Source organism: Lynx rufus, unplaced genomic scaffold (assembly GCF_022079265.1).
Source record: "Lynx rufus isolate CCGP_SWC_20201006 ecotype Redwood Valley unplaced genomic scaffold, mLynRuf1.p SCAF_25, whole genome shotgun sequence".
NCBI classification, from domain to species: Eukaryota; Metazoa; Chordata; class Mammalia; order Carnivora; family Felidae; genus Lynx; species Lynx rufus.
In genome coordinates, this window is record NW_025814840.1 from 12,200,719 (window position 1) to 12,218,684 (window position 17,966).

General features: G+C 41.0%; 1 protein-coding gene across 1 annotated transcript in view; it reads left to right on the top strand.

Moving 5' to 3' along the window:
- The window catches only part of HEATR1 (HEAT repeat containing 1), a 50,343-nt gene that overhangs the window by 31,391 nt on the left and 986 nt on the right, over positions 1-17,966 (top strand). Inside the window, exons 29-44 of the mRNA XM_047088641.1 lie at positions 1,292-1,420; positions 2,845-3,075; positions 3,828-3,954; positions 5,719-5,879; positions 9,529-9,575; positions 9,692-9,815; positions 10,419-10,559; positions 11,054-11,340; positions 12,059-12,209; positions 13,048-13,206; positions 13,365-13,499; positions 13,643-13,747; positions 13,837-14,005; positions 14,507-14,661; positions 15,594-15,752; positions 17,166-17,274. Of these exons, the coding sequence (XP_046944597.1) occupies positions 1,292-1,420; positions 2,845-3,075; positions 3,828-3,954; positions 5,719-5,879; positions 9,529-9,575; positions 9,692-9,815; positions 10,419-10,559; positions 11,054-11,340; positions 12,059-12,209; positions 13,048-13,206; positions 13,365-13,499; positions 13,643-13,747; positions 13,837-14,005; positions 14,507-14,661; positions 15,594-15,752; positions 17,166-17,274 (2,389 nt within the window). The remainder of the gene's footprint in view (positions 1-1,291; positions 1,421-2,844; positions 3,076-3,827; positions 3,955-5,718; positions 5,880-9,528; positions 9,576-9,691; positions 9,816-10,418; positions 10,560-11,053; positions 11,341-12,058; positions 12,210-13,047; positions 13,207-13,364; positions 13,500-13,642; positions 13,748-13,836; positions 14,006-14,506; positions 14,662-15,593; positions 15,753-17,165; positions 17,275-17,966) is intronic.

The following is a 17,966-nucleotide window of genomic DNA, read 5'->3' on the forward strand; positions in this document are numbered from 1 at the left end:
AGTTTTTTCCTATCGGGGATTTAGGTCATGGGTTCTTAACTGGGGTTCTCCATGAGCTTCAGCGGTCTTTCTATACTAACATCATGTGCTAGATTTTATGAGTCTAGGATTTTTTTTTTTTTTTGAAGAGAGTCAGTAGCCCTCAGAGGAGTTGATAATCCAGCAACAATTAAGAATCATTGATATTTTTTCTTTGTTTTTATTGAAATATACTTCATACACCATTAAATTCAACCATTTAAATAGTTGTACTATTCACTGGTTTCAGTATGTTCACAAAGTTGTATACCCATCACTATTATCTCCTTCCAGAACATTTTCATCATGCCAGAAGAAACACCATGCTCATTAACTGTCACTTCTCATTCCATCTGTCAGTACAGTTTCTGCCCTGGCAACCATTAATCTACTTTCTCTCTATAGGTTTGCCTCTTCTGGACATTACCTATAAAAAGAACCCTGTAATATGTGCCCTTTTTAATGTCTGAAACATTAAAGTGAAAACACTTAAGCATCATACTTTCAAGGTTCACCCATGTTGAAGCTTGAATCAGTATTCCTTTTTATGGCTGAGTAATACTCCACTATATGCAGATACCATGTTTTGCTTATTTGTTTATCAGTTGATGGATATTTAAGTTGTTTCTACTTTCTGGTGTATACCTAGTAGTGGAATTGCTGGGTCATAAGTTAACTTTAATATTCTAAGAAACTGCCAGACTGTTTCCATAGCATCTATAATATCATTTTGTAACCACCAGCAGAATATGAGAATCCTAATTTCTCCATATCTTCACTGCTAGTTGGTACTGTCTTTTTTTTTTTTTTTTTTTTTTAAGTTTATTTTTGAGAGAGAAAGAGTGTGTGTGAGCAGGGGAGGGGTAGAGAGGGAGTGAGACACAGATTCCGAAGCAGTCTGCAGGCTCTGAGCTGTCAGTACAGAGCCCGACAGGGGGCTCAAACCCACAAACTGAGATCATGACCTGAGCTGAAGTCAGATGCTTAGCTGACTGAGCCACCCAAGCATCCCTTGCTTTTTTTTTTTTTTTTTTGTCATCCTAGTCTGTGTGAAGTATCTTATGATTTGGAGTTTGCATTTCCCTGAACAACTGATAATGTTGAGCATCTTTTCATGCGCTCAGTGACCATTTGTTTAATCTTTGGAGAAATGTCTTTGGAAATCCTTTGCCTGTTTTTCAGTGGGGTATTTCTTTTATTACTGAGTTATAATGAATCATTGATATTTGATATGCTTAAAATAGAAAATGCTGAAAGGTGTGTTTCCTTTCAGGATAAAGTTCTACATAATATCATGTCTATTTTCACATTTATGGGAGCCAGTGTCATGCGTCTAGATGATACTTACAGTTTTCAAGTTATTAACAAGACAGTGAAAATGGTTATCCCAGCACTTATTCAGGTAAGCTGTTTTAATACCATTGTTGGTATTTCTTTTAATTTTATAATTGTATATAGTATGAAACTTAAGTGACATTACAAGCCTTCTGAAGTGCACAAGTGTTTGTGCTTCTGAAATTTTAGAATGATGGAGCTAAGAATGAGTCTTAGTAACAATGTCCTTTCCAAAAACATGAACATGCATCGCTGGTTCTGCTTTGCTGGGAGGGCATAACTGTACACATGTCTTAGCATTAATCTGACAGAGTGAATTTACATTTGCTGTATATTTCAGGACATTGCAGTTGGATAATACCCTTACGCATGTCAGTGAAGATAGGACATTTTAGAGCTCCAGTGGCAAATTTGTGAATACACAATTTCAACAAACATTTTCCAAATGTTCTCTAAGAGCCAGGTACTCAAAGAGATGATTGGGTCTCTCTGCCAATTTGAAAAGCAGCCTTGAAGGTGAAAGAGCTTGGTCATCTGCTTGAGTTTTCTGTTTACCCCTACTTGTTGTTAATGCCTTTCTCACGTTATTGACTGTTCCAGGGATGACAGTACTGTCTCCTTTTAATCTTGGTATTTGGTTGATATTGTCTGTCCAACAGGTCCCAACAAGTAGGGGACACAGATCTAAAAAAAAATAGCTGTATGCACAGTAGCATGTATGCCGGTAGAATAGATGAGTGGTGAAGGGTTCAGAATAGAGGATGGCACATGTCGGCCCCGAAGACCACAGTTTCAGAAGAAATAGAATTTGAACTGGCATAAATGAAGGGCAGGATTTGCTCGGTAAAAAGGCAAGGTCTGGGAGCATGCACCGTGTGTGTGAAGAAAGTGACGTCAGTCAGTTCGTGGAGTGCAGTATTGAGACAGGGAGAAGTGGGGGGCTTTGGTTCATTCGTTCATTCGTGCAAGAGGTTGTTATTCATTCTTTAATTCAACAGCCGCATTTGAAGGATCAGTACCAGAGTTAAATGGTTTGAACTTTATTCTGAAAGCAGCAGGGAGTTGTTGGCCTTTCTGTACTCTGCTTATGTAGACTGTACCCGTTCTTCTTGGGGCAGAGCACAAGTCCTGCTTGATTTGTGCAGCCTCCTGGTTGGCCTGAGAGCAGACCTGTTGTAAGTGCCCCATACTTGGCATCTGCCATTCATTGCCTGCTAGTGTTCTCTTTCCACGTGTGAGTCTTGTTTCATACAGATGATGTCTTCGGGGCTGGGCTCACATCCTATGCCTTGTATTCTCCTGGGAGCCAACAGTGCCTGGGACACCGTCTGTACTCTTTGAATATTTATTGATAGGTCTTTGATTATTCAGATTCTTTTGATAACTTTTTTTGGCGCATCTGAAGGCCGTGGACATTCTGTGTCCACTTAAAAGCTTCTTTTGTGGAGGGTTGTTTGCTCCTACTCACTGTCCCTGCTTGCTGCTCTGCAGTCTGATGGTGGAGACTCGGTGGAAGTCACAAGAAACGTGGAAGAGGTCGTGGTGAAAATCGTGAACGTATTTGTGGATGCGCTGCCCCACGTCCCAGAGCACAGGCGCCTGCCCATCCTCGTTCAGCTTGTCGACACACTGGGTGCAGAAAGATTCCTCTGGGTCCTCCTCGTCCTGCTTTTTGAACAGTATGTCACGAAAACAGTGCTGCTGGCTGCCTGTGGAGAAAAGGTCAGAGTATAGAGTGGGGTGATTAGAAGGAAAATGTTCGTGTTTATGAAGCATGGGGCTGCTGGTGCTCGTGTCGATTTAACAGTCCTTGCTCGCAACCGTTTGTAAAGAGGTTTTTGACGTTCTTTACAGCTGCTTTCCGAGCCTGTGGCACTCTGAATATCCTCCATAGCAACTGATATCTGCTGTAGGTGATTCGACCTAAGAACTGGTCTAGTACGATGCTGGGTGGTTCTGTTTTCAGCCTAACAGCACAGCTGAAAAGTGATTAAACTGTGTCTCTTGAAAGTGGTTTTTAAGGCGTTTCTTGGGGGAAAGGGAGGAATGTCTACGTCATCAAAATGGTTACAACATGGTGGTGGTTTTGAAGAGCCCTGTTTGGATGGATAAGGGCAGAACTTACAGGGCGAGGACTGCTTTTAAATGACTTTCTAGACACAGGATCTGGGAATAGAGGTAGACACATTCTGAGTAAAAGGGTATGTTCAGTTCTGCTAAAAATCATAATGCAGATTATCCTGGAATAATGCCAACATTCTCATAAATTGGCATTTTTAGGTAAGAAGCTCAGTAATTCATTCATCTGGTGATACATGTGACTATAAGGAACAGTATGTAATGCCTTTGCATGCCAAGAAATATTTTTCAAATACTTCCATCCTTTGTACTTAGTTACATAAATTTGATAGGGATAGTTACATAAATTCGATATCGAATAGGGATAAATTCAATAATTTCTTTTCTCTATACAGGATGCTATTTTAGAGGCAGACACTGAGTTTTGGATTTCAGTCTGTTGTGAATTTAGTGTCCAACATCAGATACAAAGCTTGATGAATATCCTTCAGTACCTAATGAAGCTGCCAGAGGAAAAAGAAGGTCAGTCATAATCAGGTGTTCATTGTTGAATCTGAAAGCTCCAGAGGCGCAGAAGACCAGACTGGTCGTCCTCAGAGCACATGGTACATCTTAGAAGGGATTTTATGAGTAACTTAATAATTTTTATGTGATGGTGTGCTTTCTCAAATCCTTACAGAAAATGGTAAGTAGGATTTCTCCTTGCCTCTCCTCACACATTGGCATTGACTTTTTTGTTTAAATTTATTTATTGAAATTCAAGTTAGTTAACATACAGTGTAGTATTGGTTTCAGGAGTAGAACCCAGTGATTCATCACATATATAACACCCAGTGCTTATCCCAACAAGTGCCCTCCTTAGTGCCCATCACCGATTTAACACATCCCCCCTACCCACCTCCCCTCCAGCAACCCTCAGTTTGTTCTCTCTTTAAGAGTCTCTCATGGTTGGTCTCCCTCTCTCTTTTTATCTCATTTTCCCTTCTCATCCCTTTTGTTCACCTGTTTTGTTTCTTAAATTCCACATGTGAGTGAAATCATATGACGTATGTCTTTTCTCTGCTTGACTTCCTTCTCTTAGCCTGATACACTCTAGTTCCATCCATGTTGTTGTAAATGGCAAGATTTCATTCTTTTTGATCACCCAGTAGCATTCCATTATGTGTATATCTACATCTTCCTTATCCGTTTGTCAGTTGGACATTTGGGCTCTTTCCATACTTAGGCTACTGTTGATAGTGCTGCTGTGAACATTGGGGTACATGTGCCCCTTCGAATCAGCACATTGGCTTTTATACCTCTGTCCTTTTGTGTGGATGTGTTGGCTGTGGAGTATTACAGGTATATCCAGGATGAATTGTAGTAAAATGACAGCAGGTTAGCAGCAACGTATTAGCTGTGTCTTAACTTCTCATTAGAATATTGGTGAAGACGTTGACAGGAAAAAAAAAAAAACAGGTGCCACAACTTTGGTAACTAAATATTAAATTTTTACCATATATGTGAGTCTTGAAAAAAATTCCACTAATTGCAGCACCAATTAGACTGGTTTAAGAAAGGGTTTGATGTGTTCTTAGTTCTCTGCCCTTTGAAACAGAGCAGCAAGGAGCATTGGAAAGAAGATACTAAGGACCCCATGGAGACTGTTTTCTGTGTGGCCAGCTGTTTGGCCAGGCTTGTGGTCCCACAGTCTGCTTAGGTTTGGCCGGGACAGACCAGGAGCTTGGAGAGCCGTGTGTGGTGACTGCTTACGGGAGAAACCTTCAGTTTGAGTCACTCTCTAGGACAGTGAATGGTTTTTAAGTGGCCCACTGTGGACTCCCCAATCACTGCACCCTCAAACCCTTTTATATTAGATAAATTTGGATATAGGATTCTACAGAGTTTTAGAACATACATCTTTAAACTTTGAGAATTAAATGTTGAAGGCTAGAGATGACCCTCCTTCAGACTGTTGTGAGCCAACATGTAAATACTTCTGAGGCTTCAGAATTGGGAATGGAGGCAACATTTAAAGGTTCCTTTTTAAATGTCTTTGTCTTTCATTTGCTTGTCTCAGTTGTCCTGTTTTTTGTTTGTTTTTGTCTTACTCTCTTCTCTGGGCTCTTGGATACTTTGTTGGTAAATACGCGTCTTTCACTAATTCAGGAGAGGAAAAGCGGGGTGTGACAGATTCACAAATTCCTCGCAAAATCGTATCCCTTTTACTCTGCTCATTATGTCTGTGTCTGTAAAGATTCTGCTTGAAGATGAGTGACGTCACTTGTCCTTGTTGCTCTTTTTCAGAAGCTGTTTCCAAAGCAGCATCAACTAAAAGTGAATCACAAGAAGAGGTGCTACAGATTTTTAATATAGACACTCACACAAGCAAGCAGCTGCGGCATTTTAAATTTTTGTCCGTGTCCTTCATGTCTCAGCTCCTGGCTTCTAATAATTTTATCAGAAAGGTGATGTGTTCTTTTAAATGTGTTTATGACAAGATGATTTTGCTTTTTCTAAAGGAACTATCTTTTAAACTAGTAAAAATAGATTGGCAAATTTGAAAACATGAGGCATGCCTTTAAAGATAATAGAAAAAAATCAGGGGTGCCTGGGTGATTCAGTTGGTTAAGCGTCCAACTTCAGCTCAGGTCGTGATCTCACGGTTCTAGCCCCATATCGGGCTCTGTGCTGACAGCTCAGAGCCTGGAGCCTGCTTCGGATTCTGTGTGTGTCTCTCTCTCTGCCCCTCCCCTGCTCATGCTCTCTCTCTGCCTCAAAAATAAATAGAACATTAAAAAAATAATAATAATAATAATAGGAAAAAAACAGAGCGTACCTGAACCATTTGGCATGATCTGGTGAGGCTATACATGTATCAACCCTGCGACTCAATAATTCCATCTCAAGTGGTACACAGGCATATTGCACGTTTTACTGGGCTTTGCAGATAGTGTGCGTTTTACAAATCGTAGGCCTGTAGTAACTCTGCATCAGGCAAGTCTCCCAGCACCATTTTTTCAATAGCAGTTGGTCATTTCATGTCTCTCTGTCACCAGATTTTTTCATTATATCTGTTACGGTGATCTGTGGTAACTGATTATGACTTGCTGAAAGCTCGGATGGTGGTTAACGTTTTTAGCAATAAGGTATTTTTTAAGGTACATAACATGGGTTTTTTTGGTTTTTTTTTTTTTGATATAATGCTATTGCACATGTAATAGGCTATAGTTAGTGTAAATACAACTTTTTTTTAAAGTTTATTTTGAGAGAGAGAGAGAGCGCGAGTCGGGGAGGGGCAGAGAGAGAGGGAGAGAGAGAATCCCAAGCAGGCTCCATAATGTCAGCTCAGAGCCCAACGCGGCGCCGAATCCACGAACTGTGAGATCATGACCTGAGTTGAAGTCTTACACTTAACTGACTAAGCTACCCAGGTGCCACTAAATGTAACTTTTGTATGCACTGGGAAACCGAAAAACTTATTTGACTTGCTTTATTGTGATACTCTCTTTATTGTGGTGGTCTTGAACTGAACCTGCAGTGTCTTCAAGGTATGCCTGTATACCCAGCAGAATGTATGAGCATAGGCACTAAAAGACGTCTACAAGAACGTTCATAAAAGCAGTATTTGTGGTAGCCCAGAACTAGCAACAAGCCAAGTGTGTATCAACAGTGGAGTGGATAAAGGGTCTGTCATCAAAAATGGACATGAGGGGGGCGCCTGGGTGGCTCAGTCGGTTGAGCGTCCGACTTCAGCCAGGTCACGATCTCGCGGTCCGTGAGTTCGAGCCCCGCGTTGGGCTCTGGGCTGATGGCTCAGAGCCTGGAGCCTGCTTCCGATTCTGTGTCTCCCTCTCTCTCTGCCCCTCCCCCGTTCATGCTCTGTCTCTCTCTGTCTCAAAAATAAATAAACGTTAAAAAAAATTTAAAAAAAAAAAAACAAAAAAAAAAACAAAAATGGACATGAGGGAATCTCATAAGGGTAATGTTGAAAGAAGACAGGCAGACACAAAAGAATATATCCTACAATTCTAGTTGTATAAACTTTAAAAACAGGCAGAACAAATCTAGGGTTGTAGAAGTAAGGACAGTGTTTACCTTTGGGAAGGAGGGAATAAGCAATAATGAGGGTCCAATAGAGGAGGGTTTCTGGAATGCTTATAAGAGCCTTTAATAGGCTCTTTTCTTTACCTGAATATAATGAGCTCTTTATGTGTGATTTGTATGCCTTCCTGTTTGTGCGTTAAACTTTAAACAGAGAAGAAGGAAATACAGAAAGTGAAGACCTAAAGAAACAGAGAAGGATCAGGAACATCAGAATGGTTGAACGTTAATAAGAAAGTCTGAGTTGTGGTCTCCTGCGTGAGCAGGTCAACGGGAAACCATGTGATCATCGAAGTATTTGTAGAAAAATAATGTAATAAATTCAGTACTTATGATTTAAGGAAAAATCCTCTTAGCAACCAAGAAAGATGGGAACTTCCTAATGAAGTTCTGGCCTAATGAAGATACCAGAAACTGCTTTACATCACCTTTCATAATGAGACAGACTTTATAAAGTCTGGAACAAGGATATCCTGTCATTGTTTCTATTCAGCAAAAGAACGATGTGTAAGAATCCGAAAACAATCAGCAAACTCCTAGAACAAATGATTCGTTCAGGTAGCTTGCTTGATAGGGATAAGTGTAGACCCTGCTCTGTCTCAAGTGAGCTTGCCAAGGACAGTGGTGGTGCCAGGTCAGTCAGGGGGGTCAGTGTGACCGTGTCCGGTCTGTCTAGACACATACCCTGTGCACATGGAAGAAATGCTTTCATGTGGAAGGGGCATTACAGAGTAGTTAGGAAAAGAGAACTGTCCAGTTACTAGAATGGGCTTGATTTGTTTTCCATGTGGGGAAAGACTGGCCTCATACCACATACAAAAGACAATCTTAGGTAGGTTAAAAAATTACTTCAGTGTGATTTTAGATAGATTAAAAAATTACTCTTTCAGTGTGAAAAGGAACACTTAGAAGGAAATGAGAACATTGTTACCAGAGGAACACAGAGGAATTTCTTTAAAAGTGCATTTCAACAAAAAGCCACAGACGTAAATTAAAAAGTATCAGTTCTTATGAGAACATCTGGCAAAGAACATGAATTCACAACAAACGGCTAATATTAACATACAACAAGGTAACCTCTCTAGTAAGGAAGGGAATTGCAGATTAAATGCGATGCCACTATGATGTCCTATCAAACTGGCAAAAGTTTAAAAGCCCTTAATAGCAGGAAGTGGCAAGGCTTTGGGGACACAGTTACTTGTGTACCCCACTGTGGGTTAGGTCTCCGGATAGCCGCTTCAGAAAGCAAGCAGTCAGCCGTCTCCAGTCAGGTTGGAGATGCGCATCTCTTGTGATCTAGCCGTTCCCTTTCTGGGGTATATGCTCTACAGAAAAGTGCCTGCTTGTTCAAGGAGACATATAAAAATGTTCTTTTCTAATGTCTTTACTGACAGAAAAATGGACGTAAACTAAACATCCATAGTAAACAGATGGGATGAGCAGGTGTGCCATGGTGTGTACCGTGATGTATGCAAGGAGTGTTAAATGAACACTAGAACGACATATATCTCTGTAGATAGATCTCAGAACTCTGATACTCCCAGAAAAGCATGTTGCTGACTGTGGTGTAAACTCTGACATTTAATGTCAGGTTCAAGTTTGTGGGGCTGGGGGCACTTAACCAAGGGAAGGGATGAGAGAGGTGGGGATTACGCTGGTATCTGTAACGTTCATAATGTCATGCAGTTACTAGGAGCTAATGGAAGCATTTCATAAAATTAGTGGGTAAACGAGTGTAGATGGCTGTATTTTTCTGAATCTTTCTAGTACTTATAGAAATCACAGGTATCTATAGAGTGTAATCACTCTGTGAGTAGAATAACGAAAGGGAATAGAGTTACTACAGTTTGATGGGGAAGGTCTCAACCTGGTTAAATTGTACGGTCAGAAAACGGTCCCTGGGAGGTTTGAATTGAATAGTCTTACAGATGAGTTTCACTGTATATACTTCAAATGATTTTTTTTTATATCTAGCTTGCATACTGCTCTGATGATGTTTTCTTTAAAAATTAGGTGGTTGAAAGTGGTGGTCCTCAGGTTTTAAAAGGCCTTGAACAGAGGTATGTTACTTTTTAAATTTTTTAAAAAATTTTTATTTGGAAATAATTTCCAACTTTTTAACAAAATGCTGGAAGAATAGTGGACAAAACTCTCATATAAGCCTCCTTTGTTTTAGGTTGCTAGAAACAGTTCTTGGCTATATTAATGCTGTAGCACAGTCCATGGAGAAAAATGCAGACAAGCTAACTGTGAAGTTTTGGCGGGCACTGCTTAGTAAAGCTTACGACATGTTAGATAAGGTAGGCTTCCATTTCTCCCCATCCACTGTGTTTTGCTGTTTTTATGTCATCGTGAAACTATTTGATAGACAGTTTTACTTTAGGAATAAACTTAGTGATAGTTTTTCTTACCATAATGCAGCTCACATTTTTCTCGGAAAAGAATCTCTTGATGGCTGGCGATAAATTCATCTGAAATGATTATTTACCTACAAATGATGAGAGCATGCGCCTCACTAAAAATGATACTTTAAGATTGAGTCATCTAATAGTGTATAATATTCTACTTTATGCAGTGGAATAGAAGAAAAATAGCTTTTTAGGTAGAGTATGTGGGATATTAGAAATATCACTGGCCTTGACATTAGGATCCCTGTTCAAAATCTAGCTATAAGACTTTGAGCAGTTCACTTAGTCTTAGCATCGGCGTTTTTTGTTTGTTTGCTTGTTTGTTTCCCTTTTAAATGTGGTTAGTAATGTCTACCTGAAAGGTTAGTGTAAGAAGTTAAAAGGGCATAAACTGCCTGGAACCTAGAAGGTATGCAGCAAATAGAAATCAGTCTTAATCTGAATGGATCTTCCCTTTTTAAAATTTTTTTTGTTCAATGTAAAACTACTGTCTAGGTCAATGCCTTGCTGCCCACGGAAACCTTTATAGCTGTGATCAGAGGGCTGCTGGGTAACCCGCTGCCATCTGTCCGCCGGAAAGCACTGGATCTTTTGAACAACAAGCTACAGCAGCATACATCCTGGAAAAAGACCATTGTAAGTGAAGACTGTCTGTCATACCCACTCACCACTCTGCTTTATCAAAGAGCTGCATTTTAACTCCCTTGAGTTTGTCGCTTCCCTGAGTGCTACGATTTAAATAAGTATAGTAGTATTTGAATATGATGCCAGTAGACGTGTTTCTAAAATGTGATGTTAATTCTAATAGGAATTGGGATAAGAGTTCTTAGAATGGAATCACAGCCTAATAGAGTTGTTGCTAATTTGGACCCTACGTTGTCTTAGCTTTAGCATGATCTAATCCTCTTTTACTCCAGAACAGTGGATGCATTACGTAAATATGTCCCAAATGGGTCACAAGCACATACGCTGGCTCAGTGGTGAAGAAGGCAGAGAGAGAAACAGTTGCTTGTGTATAATTGTGTGGCACAGGGCCTCAGGCAGTCGCAAGCAGTAAAAAATGGAAAAGACGGACTAGTATGTTTTTTCTGCAGCTCTAATTATTTAAAATTTTTGGCTGACCTCTTCAGGTTTATCGTTTCCTAAAACTGGTTCCAGTCCTTTTGGCCATTGTGCAGCATAAAAAAAAGACGGAAGAACAAGCAATAAACAGACAGACAGCTTTATATACTCTAAAGCTTTTATGTAAGAATTTTGGTGCAGAAAATCCAGAGCCTTTTGTCCCCGTGCTGAGCACTGCTGTGAAACTGATTGCACCAGAAACAAAAGAAGAGAAGAATGTCTTGGGAAGTGCCCTGCTGTGCGTGGCAGAGGTGACCTCCACCCTGGAGGCGCTGGCCATCCCTCAGCTTCCCAGGTATGCTGATTAGGACCTGGAACAGGAGCCCTCATGTGGGGTTTCTGGTACAAATTGAAAAATAATACCTTAGCAATTTTTTTTTTTTTTTTTTTTTTTTTGCCTCTCAGTAGAGGTTACATAAGATTAGATTTGTTAAAGATTTAATTTTTTCTTCAAACTAAAAACCACTAACTAAAAACTTTCTAATTTCCTTTATGATGTTTGTTGCCTTCCACTTTTCACTCCCCCTTGGCCAGCTGTAACTAGGAAACAAGGGGTGAAGCCCCGCGATGGGTGTTCCATCTATTTGGGCAAAAGCTGCCTCATGCAGCCCAGGTTCAGAGTTGAATGCTCCTGACTTTCCCCCTTGGCTTTGGCATTTTCTAGCTGTGCAGCCCCGGGCAGGTTACTTGGTCTGTTAGAGCTTTGCCATCTCTAAAACCGAGACCAGACCGACTTCATGGGATTCCGGTGGGGGGGTGCACGTAAGGCTTTTTGCACAGCGCCTAACACGTAGCAAGCATTAAATTGAAAGTCCCTGTTATTTTTTAAAATGACTGAGTAACTGTTGCTACTGGGAGGTTTCTTGCTCTGAGTCTCATAAAATGTATAGACACGTTTTGTCGGCTGTGACATAGCATGATGTAGCGGGCACAGTTATTAGGAGTTTTGCATAGTGACTTCTCCATTCTCTGTTCTTAAAGTTACTCTAAAACTCTTGCTTTTTTATATCTAGCCTGATGCCATCATTGCTGACAACAATGAAAAACACCAGTGAGCTGGTTTCCGGTGAGGTCTATCTGCTTAGTGCTTTGGCGGCCCTGCAGAAGGTTGTGGAGACCCTCCCACATTTCATCAGCCCTTACCTAGAAGGTGTCCTGTCCCAGGTGAGCCACAGTACCTCAACATGCTATGCCCGTTTTCTCTCCCATCATCCCTCCTGCTTGGTCATGACGTTGAAATGGTCATCGCTTTCTTCTTATAAGGCTCATCTCTTTTTTGATTTTGCAGAATGTGTTTTATTGCCTTTCTCTCCCCTCCATGAGATCGTTCGTGTTGGGCTCGAGCTGCCTTTTATTACTTGTAGAAACTTGTGTGTCCTATTTGCTTCTAATGTAAAGGGTTTTTTAATCCTAAGGTGTCTTTCAAAATCAGAATCCCTCTATTGCTGTTCAGTGGTTACTTGGCACATGGGCAGTGGGCAAGGGGCATTTCTAACTGACAGTGCCCAGGAATGATCCTCAGTCTGTTCTGTTGTACCGGTCATTTGCCATTATGAGGTTAGGAGCTTCAACTGCCATGATGAAAATAATTTAGCTGATTCACACACCCTTGTAGCCAGGGCTTGAAGGTAGACTTTTTATAGAAAGGGACCCCTACATCTGAGGAGGTTTGTAGATAGACTTTTTAGCAAGAACAAACACACTTGACTCTTCTCATGGTCTCTGGATTCCTGTCCTCTTTAAAAACAAAAACCCATCAGTCTGAGTGCTCTGTGTTCTTCTGCCTTCCGCCATTTACCTGCATCCCTGACTCCACTTGGGGAAGAGTCATCTGTTCATTTGTATCTACAGATGTTCAAGACTGCTTTGAAAGGAATTCTGTGAAGCGATAGTGCTCCGAGCTTTCCCCAGCCGCTAGCCTCTGGGTTGACTTCTGTAAGTGTGCAGACATTGTCAGTGAGTTCTCATATTGGCTTCGGTCATGGTTTCTGTATTCCTATAGGTGGTTCATTTGGAGAAAATCACTGGTGGAATGGGTTCTGCCTCACAAGCTAATATCCGCATCACGTCCCTTAAAAAGACACTGGCTACCGCACTGTCACCCCGAGTCTTACTGCCAGCAATCAACAAAACGTACAAACAAATTGAGAAGAACTGGAAGGTTAGATCATACTGGGTTTTAGACTTTGGAGAGGGGAGATGTGGTACTGAAATTTCTAAGTTTTCACTTAAAGAAGAGGATGGTTATGTAATTGATAAACGCACTAATGAACTCGGAATATTTAAAATTGGCATGTCTCTTTACTGTGTTACTGGTAGAAGCACATGCGTCCATTTATGAGCATCTTGCAAGAGCACATTGGGGTCATGAAGAAGGAAGAGCTCACCTCCCATCAGGCTCCACTAACCGTGTTTTTTCTGGAAGCCCTGGACTTCCGAGCACAGCACTCTGAAGTAAGCTTATTTCCACTTCCCCAGATCCTAAAGTTATCTACTTGTTTAAGAGCCAGAGAAAAATCTAGCTGTGTAATCTGTTTTACTTGCCAAAGTTATTTAGAGCTACATGTTAGTAATCTGGCTAATCTTCTGTTTTTCAGGATGATCTGGAGGAAATTGGAAAGACCGAAAATTGTATCATTGACTGTCTAGTAGCCATGGTGGTGAAACTTTCTGAAGTCACGTTCAGGCCCTTGTTCTTTAAAGTAAGCTTGCTCCTTCCACGTCTCCTCTGTACCCATACATAAATGTTACAAGATATGTAGAATAAACTAATACTACTTTATCTTTTTAGCTGTTTGATTGGGCTAAAACAGAGGATGCCCCGAAGGACAGACTTTTGACATTTTACAACTTGGCAGATAACATTGCTGAAAAACTTAAAGGGCTTTTTACTCTGTTCGCTGGCCACCTGGTGAAGCCTTTTGCTGACACCTTGAACCAGGTGAACATCTCCAAAACAGGTTGGTAGCTGACTCCAGTCGATACCTTTGCTCTGTGTACCTTACACAAGGCACAGTAGGTACAGTAAGCATAAGGAGGGTGAAGGTTTTACTTCATAATCAGTCAGTAGGCATTGAAGTCTTTGCTTGAGCAGAATGAAAACATGTTAACAACAATTGACTCACTTAGAAGTAAAAGTAAGGTAAATGGTATGTGCTACTCTAAGTTATTGGAAGTAACTTTAAAATGTTAAGATTTAAGATTGGTGTTTTCTTTACTGCTAATAAGCAACCCACTTGATAAGTGGTAATAAACTAAGTGATCTAAACTGAGAATCTTGACTCCTACAGGAGCCACTTACCCAAGAGCTGCCCATTTTATGTCATGTCTTCATCCTGATTTTCTGTATTGTTTTAGAAATATTCTTCTGACTGTAGTGTTAATAGTGATTTGAATTTAAACATTGGAGGTTAAATTGTGAAAATCAACTGTTTTTTCACTTTTACTCTTCCCATCTACAGATGAAGCGTTTTTTGACTCTGACAATGACCCTGAAAAGTGCTGCTTGCTATTGCAGTTTATTTTGAACTGTTTATATAAAATCTTCCTTTTTGATACTCAGCATTTTCTCAGTAAAGAGAGAGCAGAAGCCTTGATGATGCCCCTGGTGGACCAGGTAACCACATGGAACCCGTCTTTTTGACAAACGATGAGGAAATTGCCATCACTGTTAAATTTTTTTGTTAATTTTATTTAAATCCAAGTTCGTTAACATATAGTGTAATAAGGTTTCAGTAGAATTTAGCGATTCATCACTTATATACAACACCCAGTGCTCATCCCAACAAGTGCCCTCCTCGATGCCCATCACCCATGTAGCCCATCCCTAACCCTCTTTCCCTCCAGCAACCTTCAGTTTGTTCTCTGTATTTAAGTCTCTTATGGTTTGCATTCCTGTTTTTATCTTGTTCTTCCTTCTCTTCCCGTGTTCATCTGTTGTGTTTCTTAAATTACACATGGAGGTGAAATCATATGATACTTACCTTTCTCTGACTTCTTCCGCTTAGCATGATACTCTCTAGTTCCATCCACGTTATTGCAAATGGCAAGATTTCATTCTTTTTGATTCACTGTTAAATTTTTACTAGATTTATATCTACTAAAATTAGAGCTTGCTGGGCTTTCTTCTCCAGGCTTTTTTTTTAATGAAATTTTTATTTCAAAATTTTTTTATTTTTAATGTACAGAACTTATCTTCATAGTGGCATACACCAGGTTTTACTTTTGAAGGTTTCAAATGGAAGGCAGGATATAAGGACTCATGGTTAGATTTTTAATTTTCTAAAATTGGATTTATTGAGAATGTTTTAGGACTGGGCTGCCATCTGGAAGAACGCCTCTCAGCTGTTCTCCTGGAGGGAGGGGTGACGCCAAGGGCCATGACAGTCTGCCTCGGCTCCAAAAGGTGGTAAATTTGCTCTAGAGAGTGTTAGAATTACACACCTGGTCATCGAACCTGCTGATATGAAAGAGTAAACAAGTTTATTTATACATTGGGAATCTTTCAGACAGAAAACTTGTTGCTCAGAGTCCCTGTCTCCCTCATAGCTAGAAAACAGGCTGGGAGGAGAAGAACGGTTCCAGGAGCGAGTGACAAAGCACCTCATCCCGTGCATAGCGCAGTTTTCCGTGGCCGTGGCAGACGACTCTCTTTGGAAACCACTGAACTACCAGATTCTGCTGAAGACGAGAGACTCCTCACCCAAGGTGGGCGCTGTGGTCGACCGGCACCAAAGCTGCGTGCGTTCCCCATATAAACCAAACAGTCCCAAAGCGGTCGTGGCTGTAGGCCCATGGTACACTAGCTGCTTGTCTTCTAGGACCGGAGGTTGCTCTTTGGGGCAGAAGTTTGAGCCTGAGAAACGTTTGGCTTTTACTTAAAGGCTGTTTATAAATAATAGAAGTCCTCTCCCCCACCCCCACGGTGTGTTAGACGCAAGTAGTGACATATTTAAATGTCTTTGTGCTCCCAGAGACTGTCTTTCAGTCTGTTCACAGAACATTCCTTTGAGCTAGAGCAATGGATTATCTCCGTCATGTGTATCAGGCTTAGTTAGGATTTTGTGAAATAATGGAAAATAAGGAGTGGTGGACACTCACTCACGTGGGCGAGGATGAACGAAGTTACAGTCCCCTGCCTGCGTCTCAATTTCCAGTCACCAGTTCTCAGTCTAATTAGCATACGAGAACCTCAGTGAATAAAGCAGACCGAAGCAGAATTTTGTCAAAAGATTTATTACTTGAAATATATAACATTTATTGCAGGAGAGAACAATGAGGCTATTTTCATGAACCCCCAGATTTTACATTGTAGGTTCTTACAAGCTTATAGCATTAAATTTGTCTTAATGTTTTGTTTTGAATGTACAATATCAAAAAAAGTCTGGCTTGAACATAGGTAGTTCATAGGCTTTTTAAAGAAATCATTTTGCTTTATCCAAATATTTTTTTTTAATTGTCCAAAACCGGAAAGAGGATTAGTACAGCTTTTGTTTCAAAGTGAACCACTAACAGAGCCAGACCACTGCTTGCATTCCATAGACCAGAAATATGAAATAGAGAATATATGAATTAGGTATATGAAATAGGAAGAGAGAAACACCCAGACTTTTTTTAAGTTCCCAGATCCGGAAGTCACGATACGTTATTTTTAATTCCGTGCTGAATGCCCGGCCCCTCCCACCACTGTAGTCGGGAGGGAGGGGTCCTGCCTGAGGGGGCCAGGCTGGCCTCATCGCCCACAGCCCAGCAAGCCCATGAGCTTCAGTGCACGTAAACTTGACGACATACTTGAGTCTGTGTGTGCCTTTTTGATTGTTGTTTTTAAAGGAAAATGTTAGAAAAAGGTATTCACATTAAGCCCTGCAGTACTGTAAGACACTTTAAAAAACACTGGTTTGTATAAGGTTGCCCGTATTATAAACAGACCCCAAGTTGTTAAATAAATTGGTGTTCTCAGATGGAAGTGGAGTGGACAGAGGGGGAACCAATTCGTTTAAAAAGTCAGAGAGCCTGTCTCAAGTTAGACAGTTGTGAGATACAAATGTAGCAATGCTAGTCTTGGGCAGGGGAGGGGGGGAGGGGTTAAATCCTCTTTCTTTACCTTTTTATCTCTTTCAGGTTCGATTTGCTGCTCTGATTACAGTATTAGCACTGGCTGAAAAACTAAAGGAGAATTACCTTGTCTTGCTACCAGAGTCCATTCCTTTCTTAGCTGAATTGATGGAAGGTAATGCCTAAACTACTAAGAAATAATGGCAGTAAAATTCTGTGAAAATGTGCCCAGTGATCATGGAAATTTGGATAGAACCCCATCCTCTGCCCCCTCCACATCTCACACTGCAGACAGGAGGCGGGGTGCCTGTTTCGAGTAGGGTTGAGAGACCGTATTAGGTGGCCACTCCGCGATCATCTGAAACTTGTCTACAAGGAAATCTCCACCACCTTTACCTTTGCGTTTATTGATGTTTCTCATTATCCCCATACATTTATGATTATTTTAGTCCCCATAGATTTACTGTGTCAGAAGTGCCAGTAAGATCACAGTAGATTAGCTGCCTGTTAATACCAGCCAACATTTCCTCCATGCTCTGCCTGGACGATCTCATTCAGTCCTCACGATGTGTGTGCCATTATCCCTGTTTTATAAAGAAAGAAACTAGAGGCTTTCAAAGGATTTTCATAAACTAACAAAGTGAGTGTGACGGGTAGAACAGGCGTTCAGGCCAGGTTTGCAGAGTTCTGGGCGTGGCGAACGCCCTGCCACCAGGCCGCACGAATCAGCAGGGGTGAGGAGGCAAGCAGACAAGTGCTCGTCTACAAGTACATGCCCCGGTGTCTCTTGTGGCCTAGAGCAGGGGCGTCACTAGAAGTTGGGATTCCCACTGTGTACCGCTCTTTCGGGGGCTGCGAGGAGGGTGC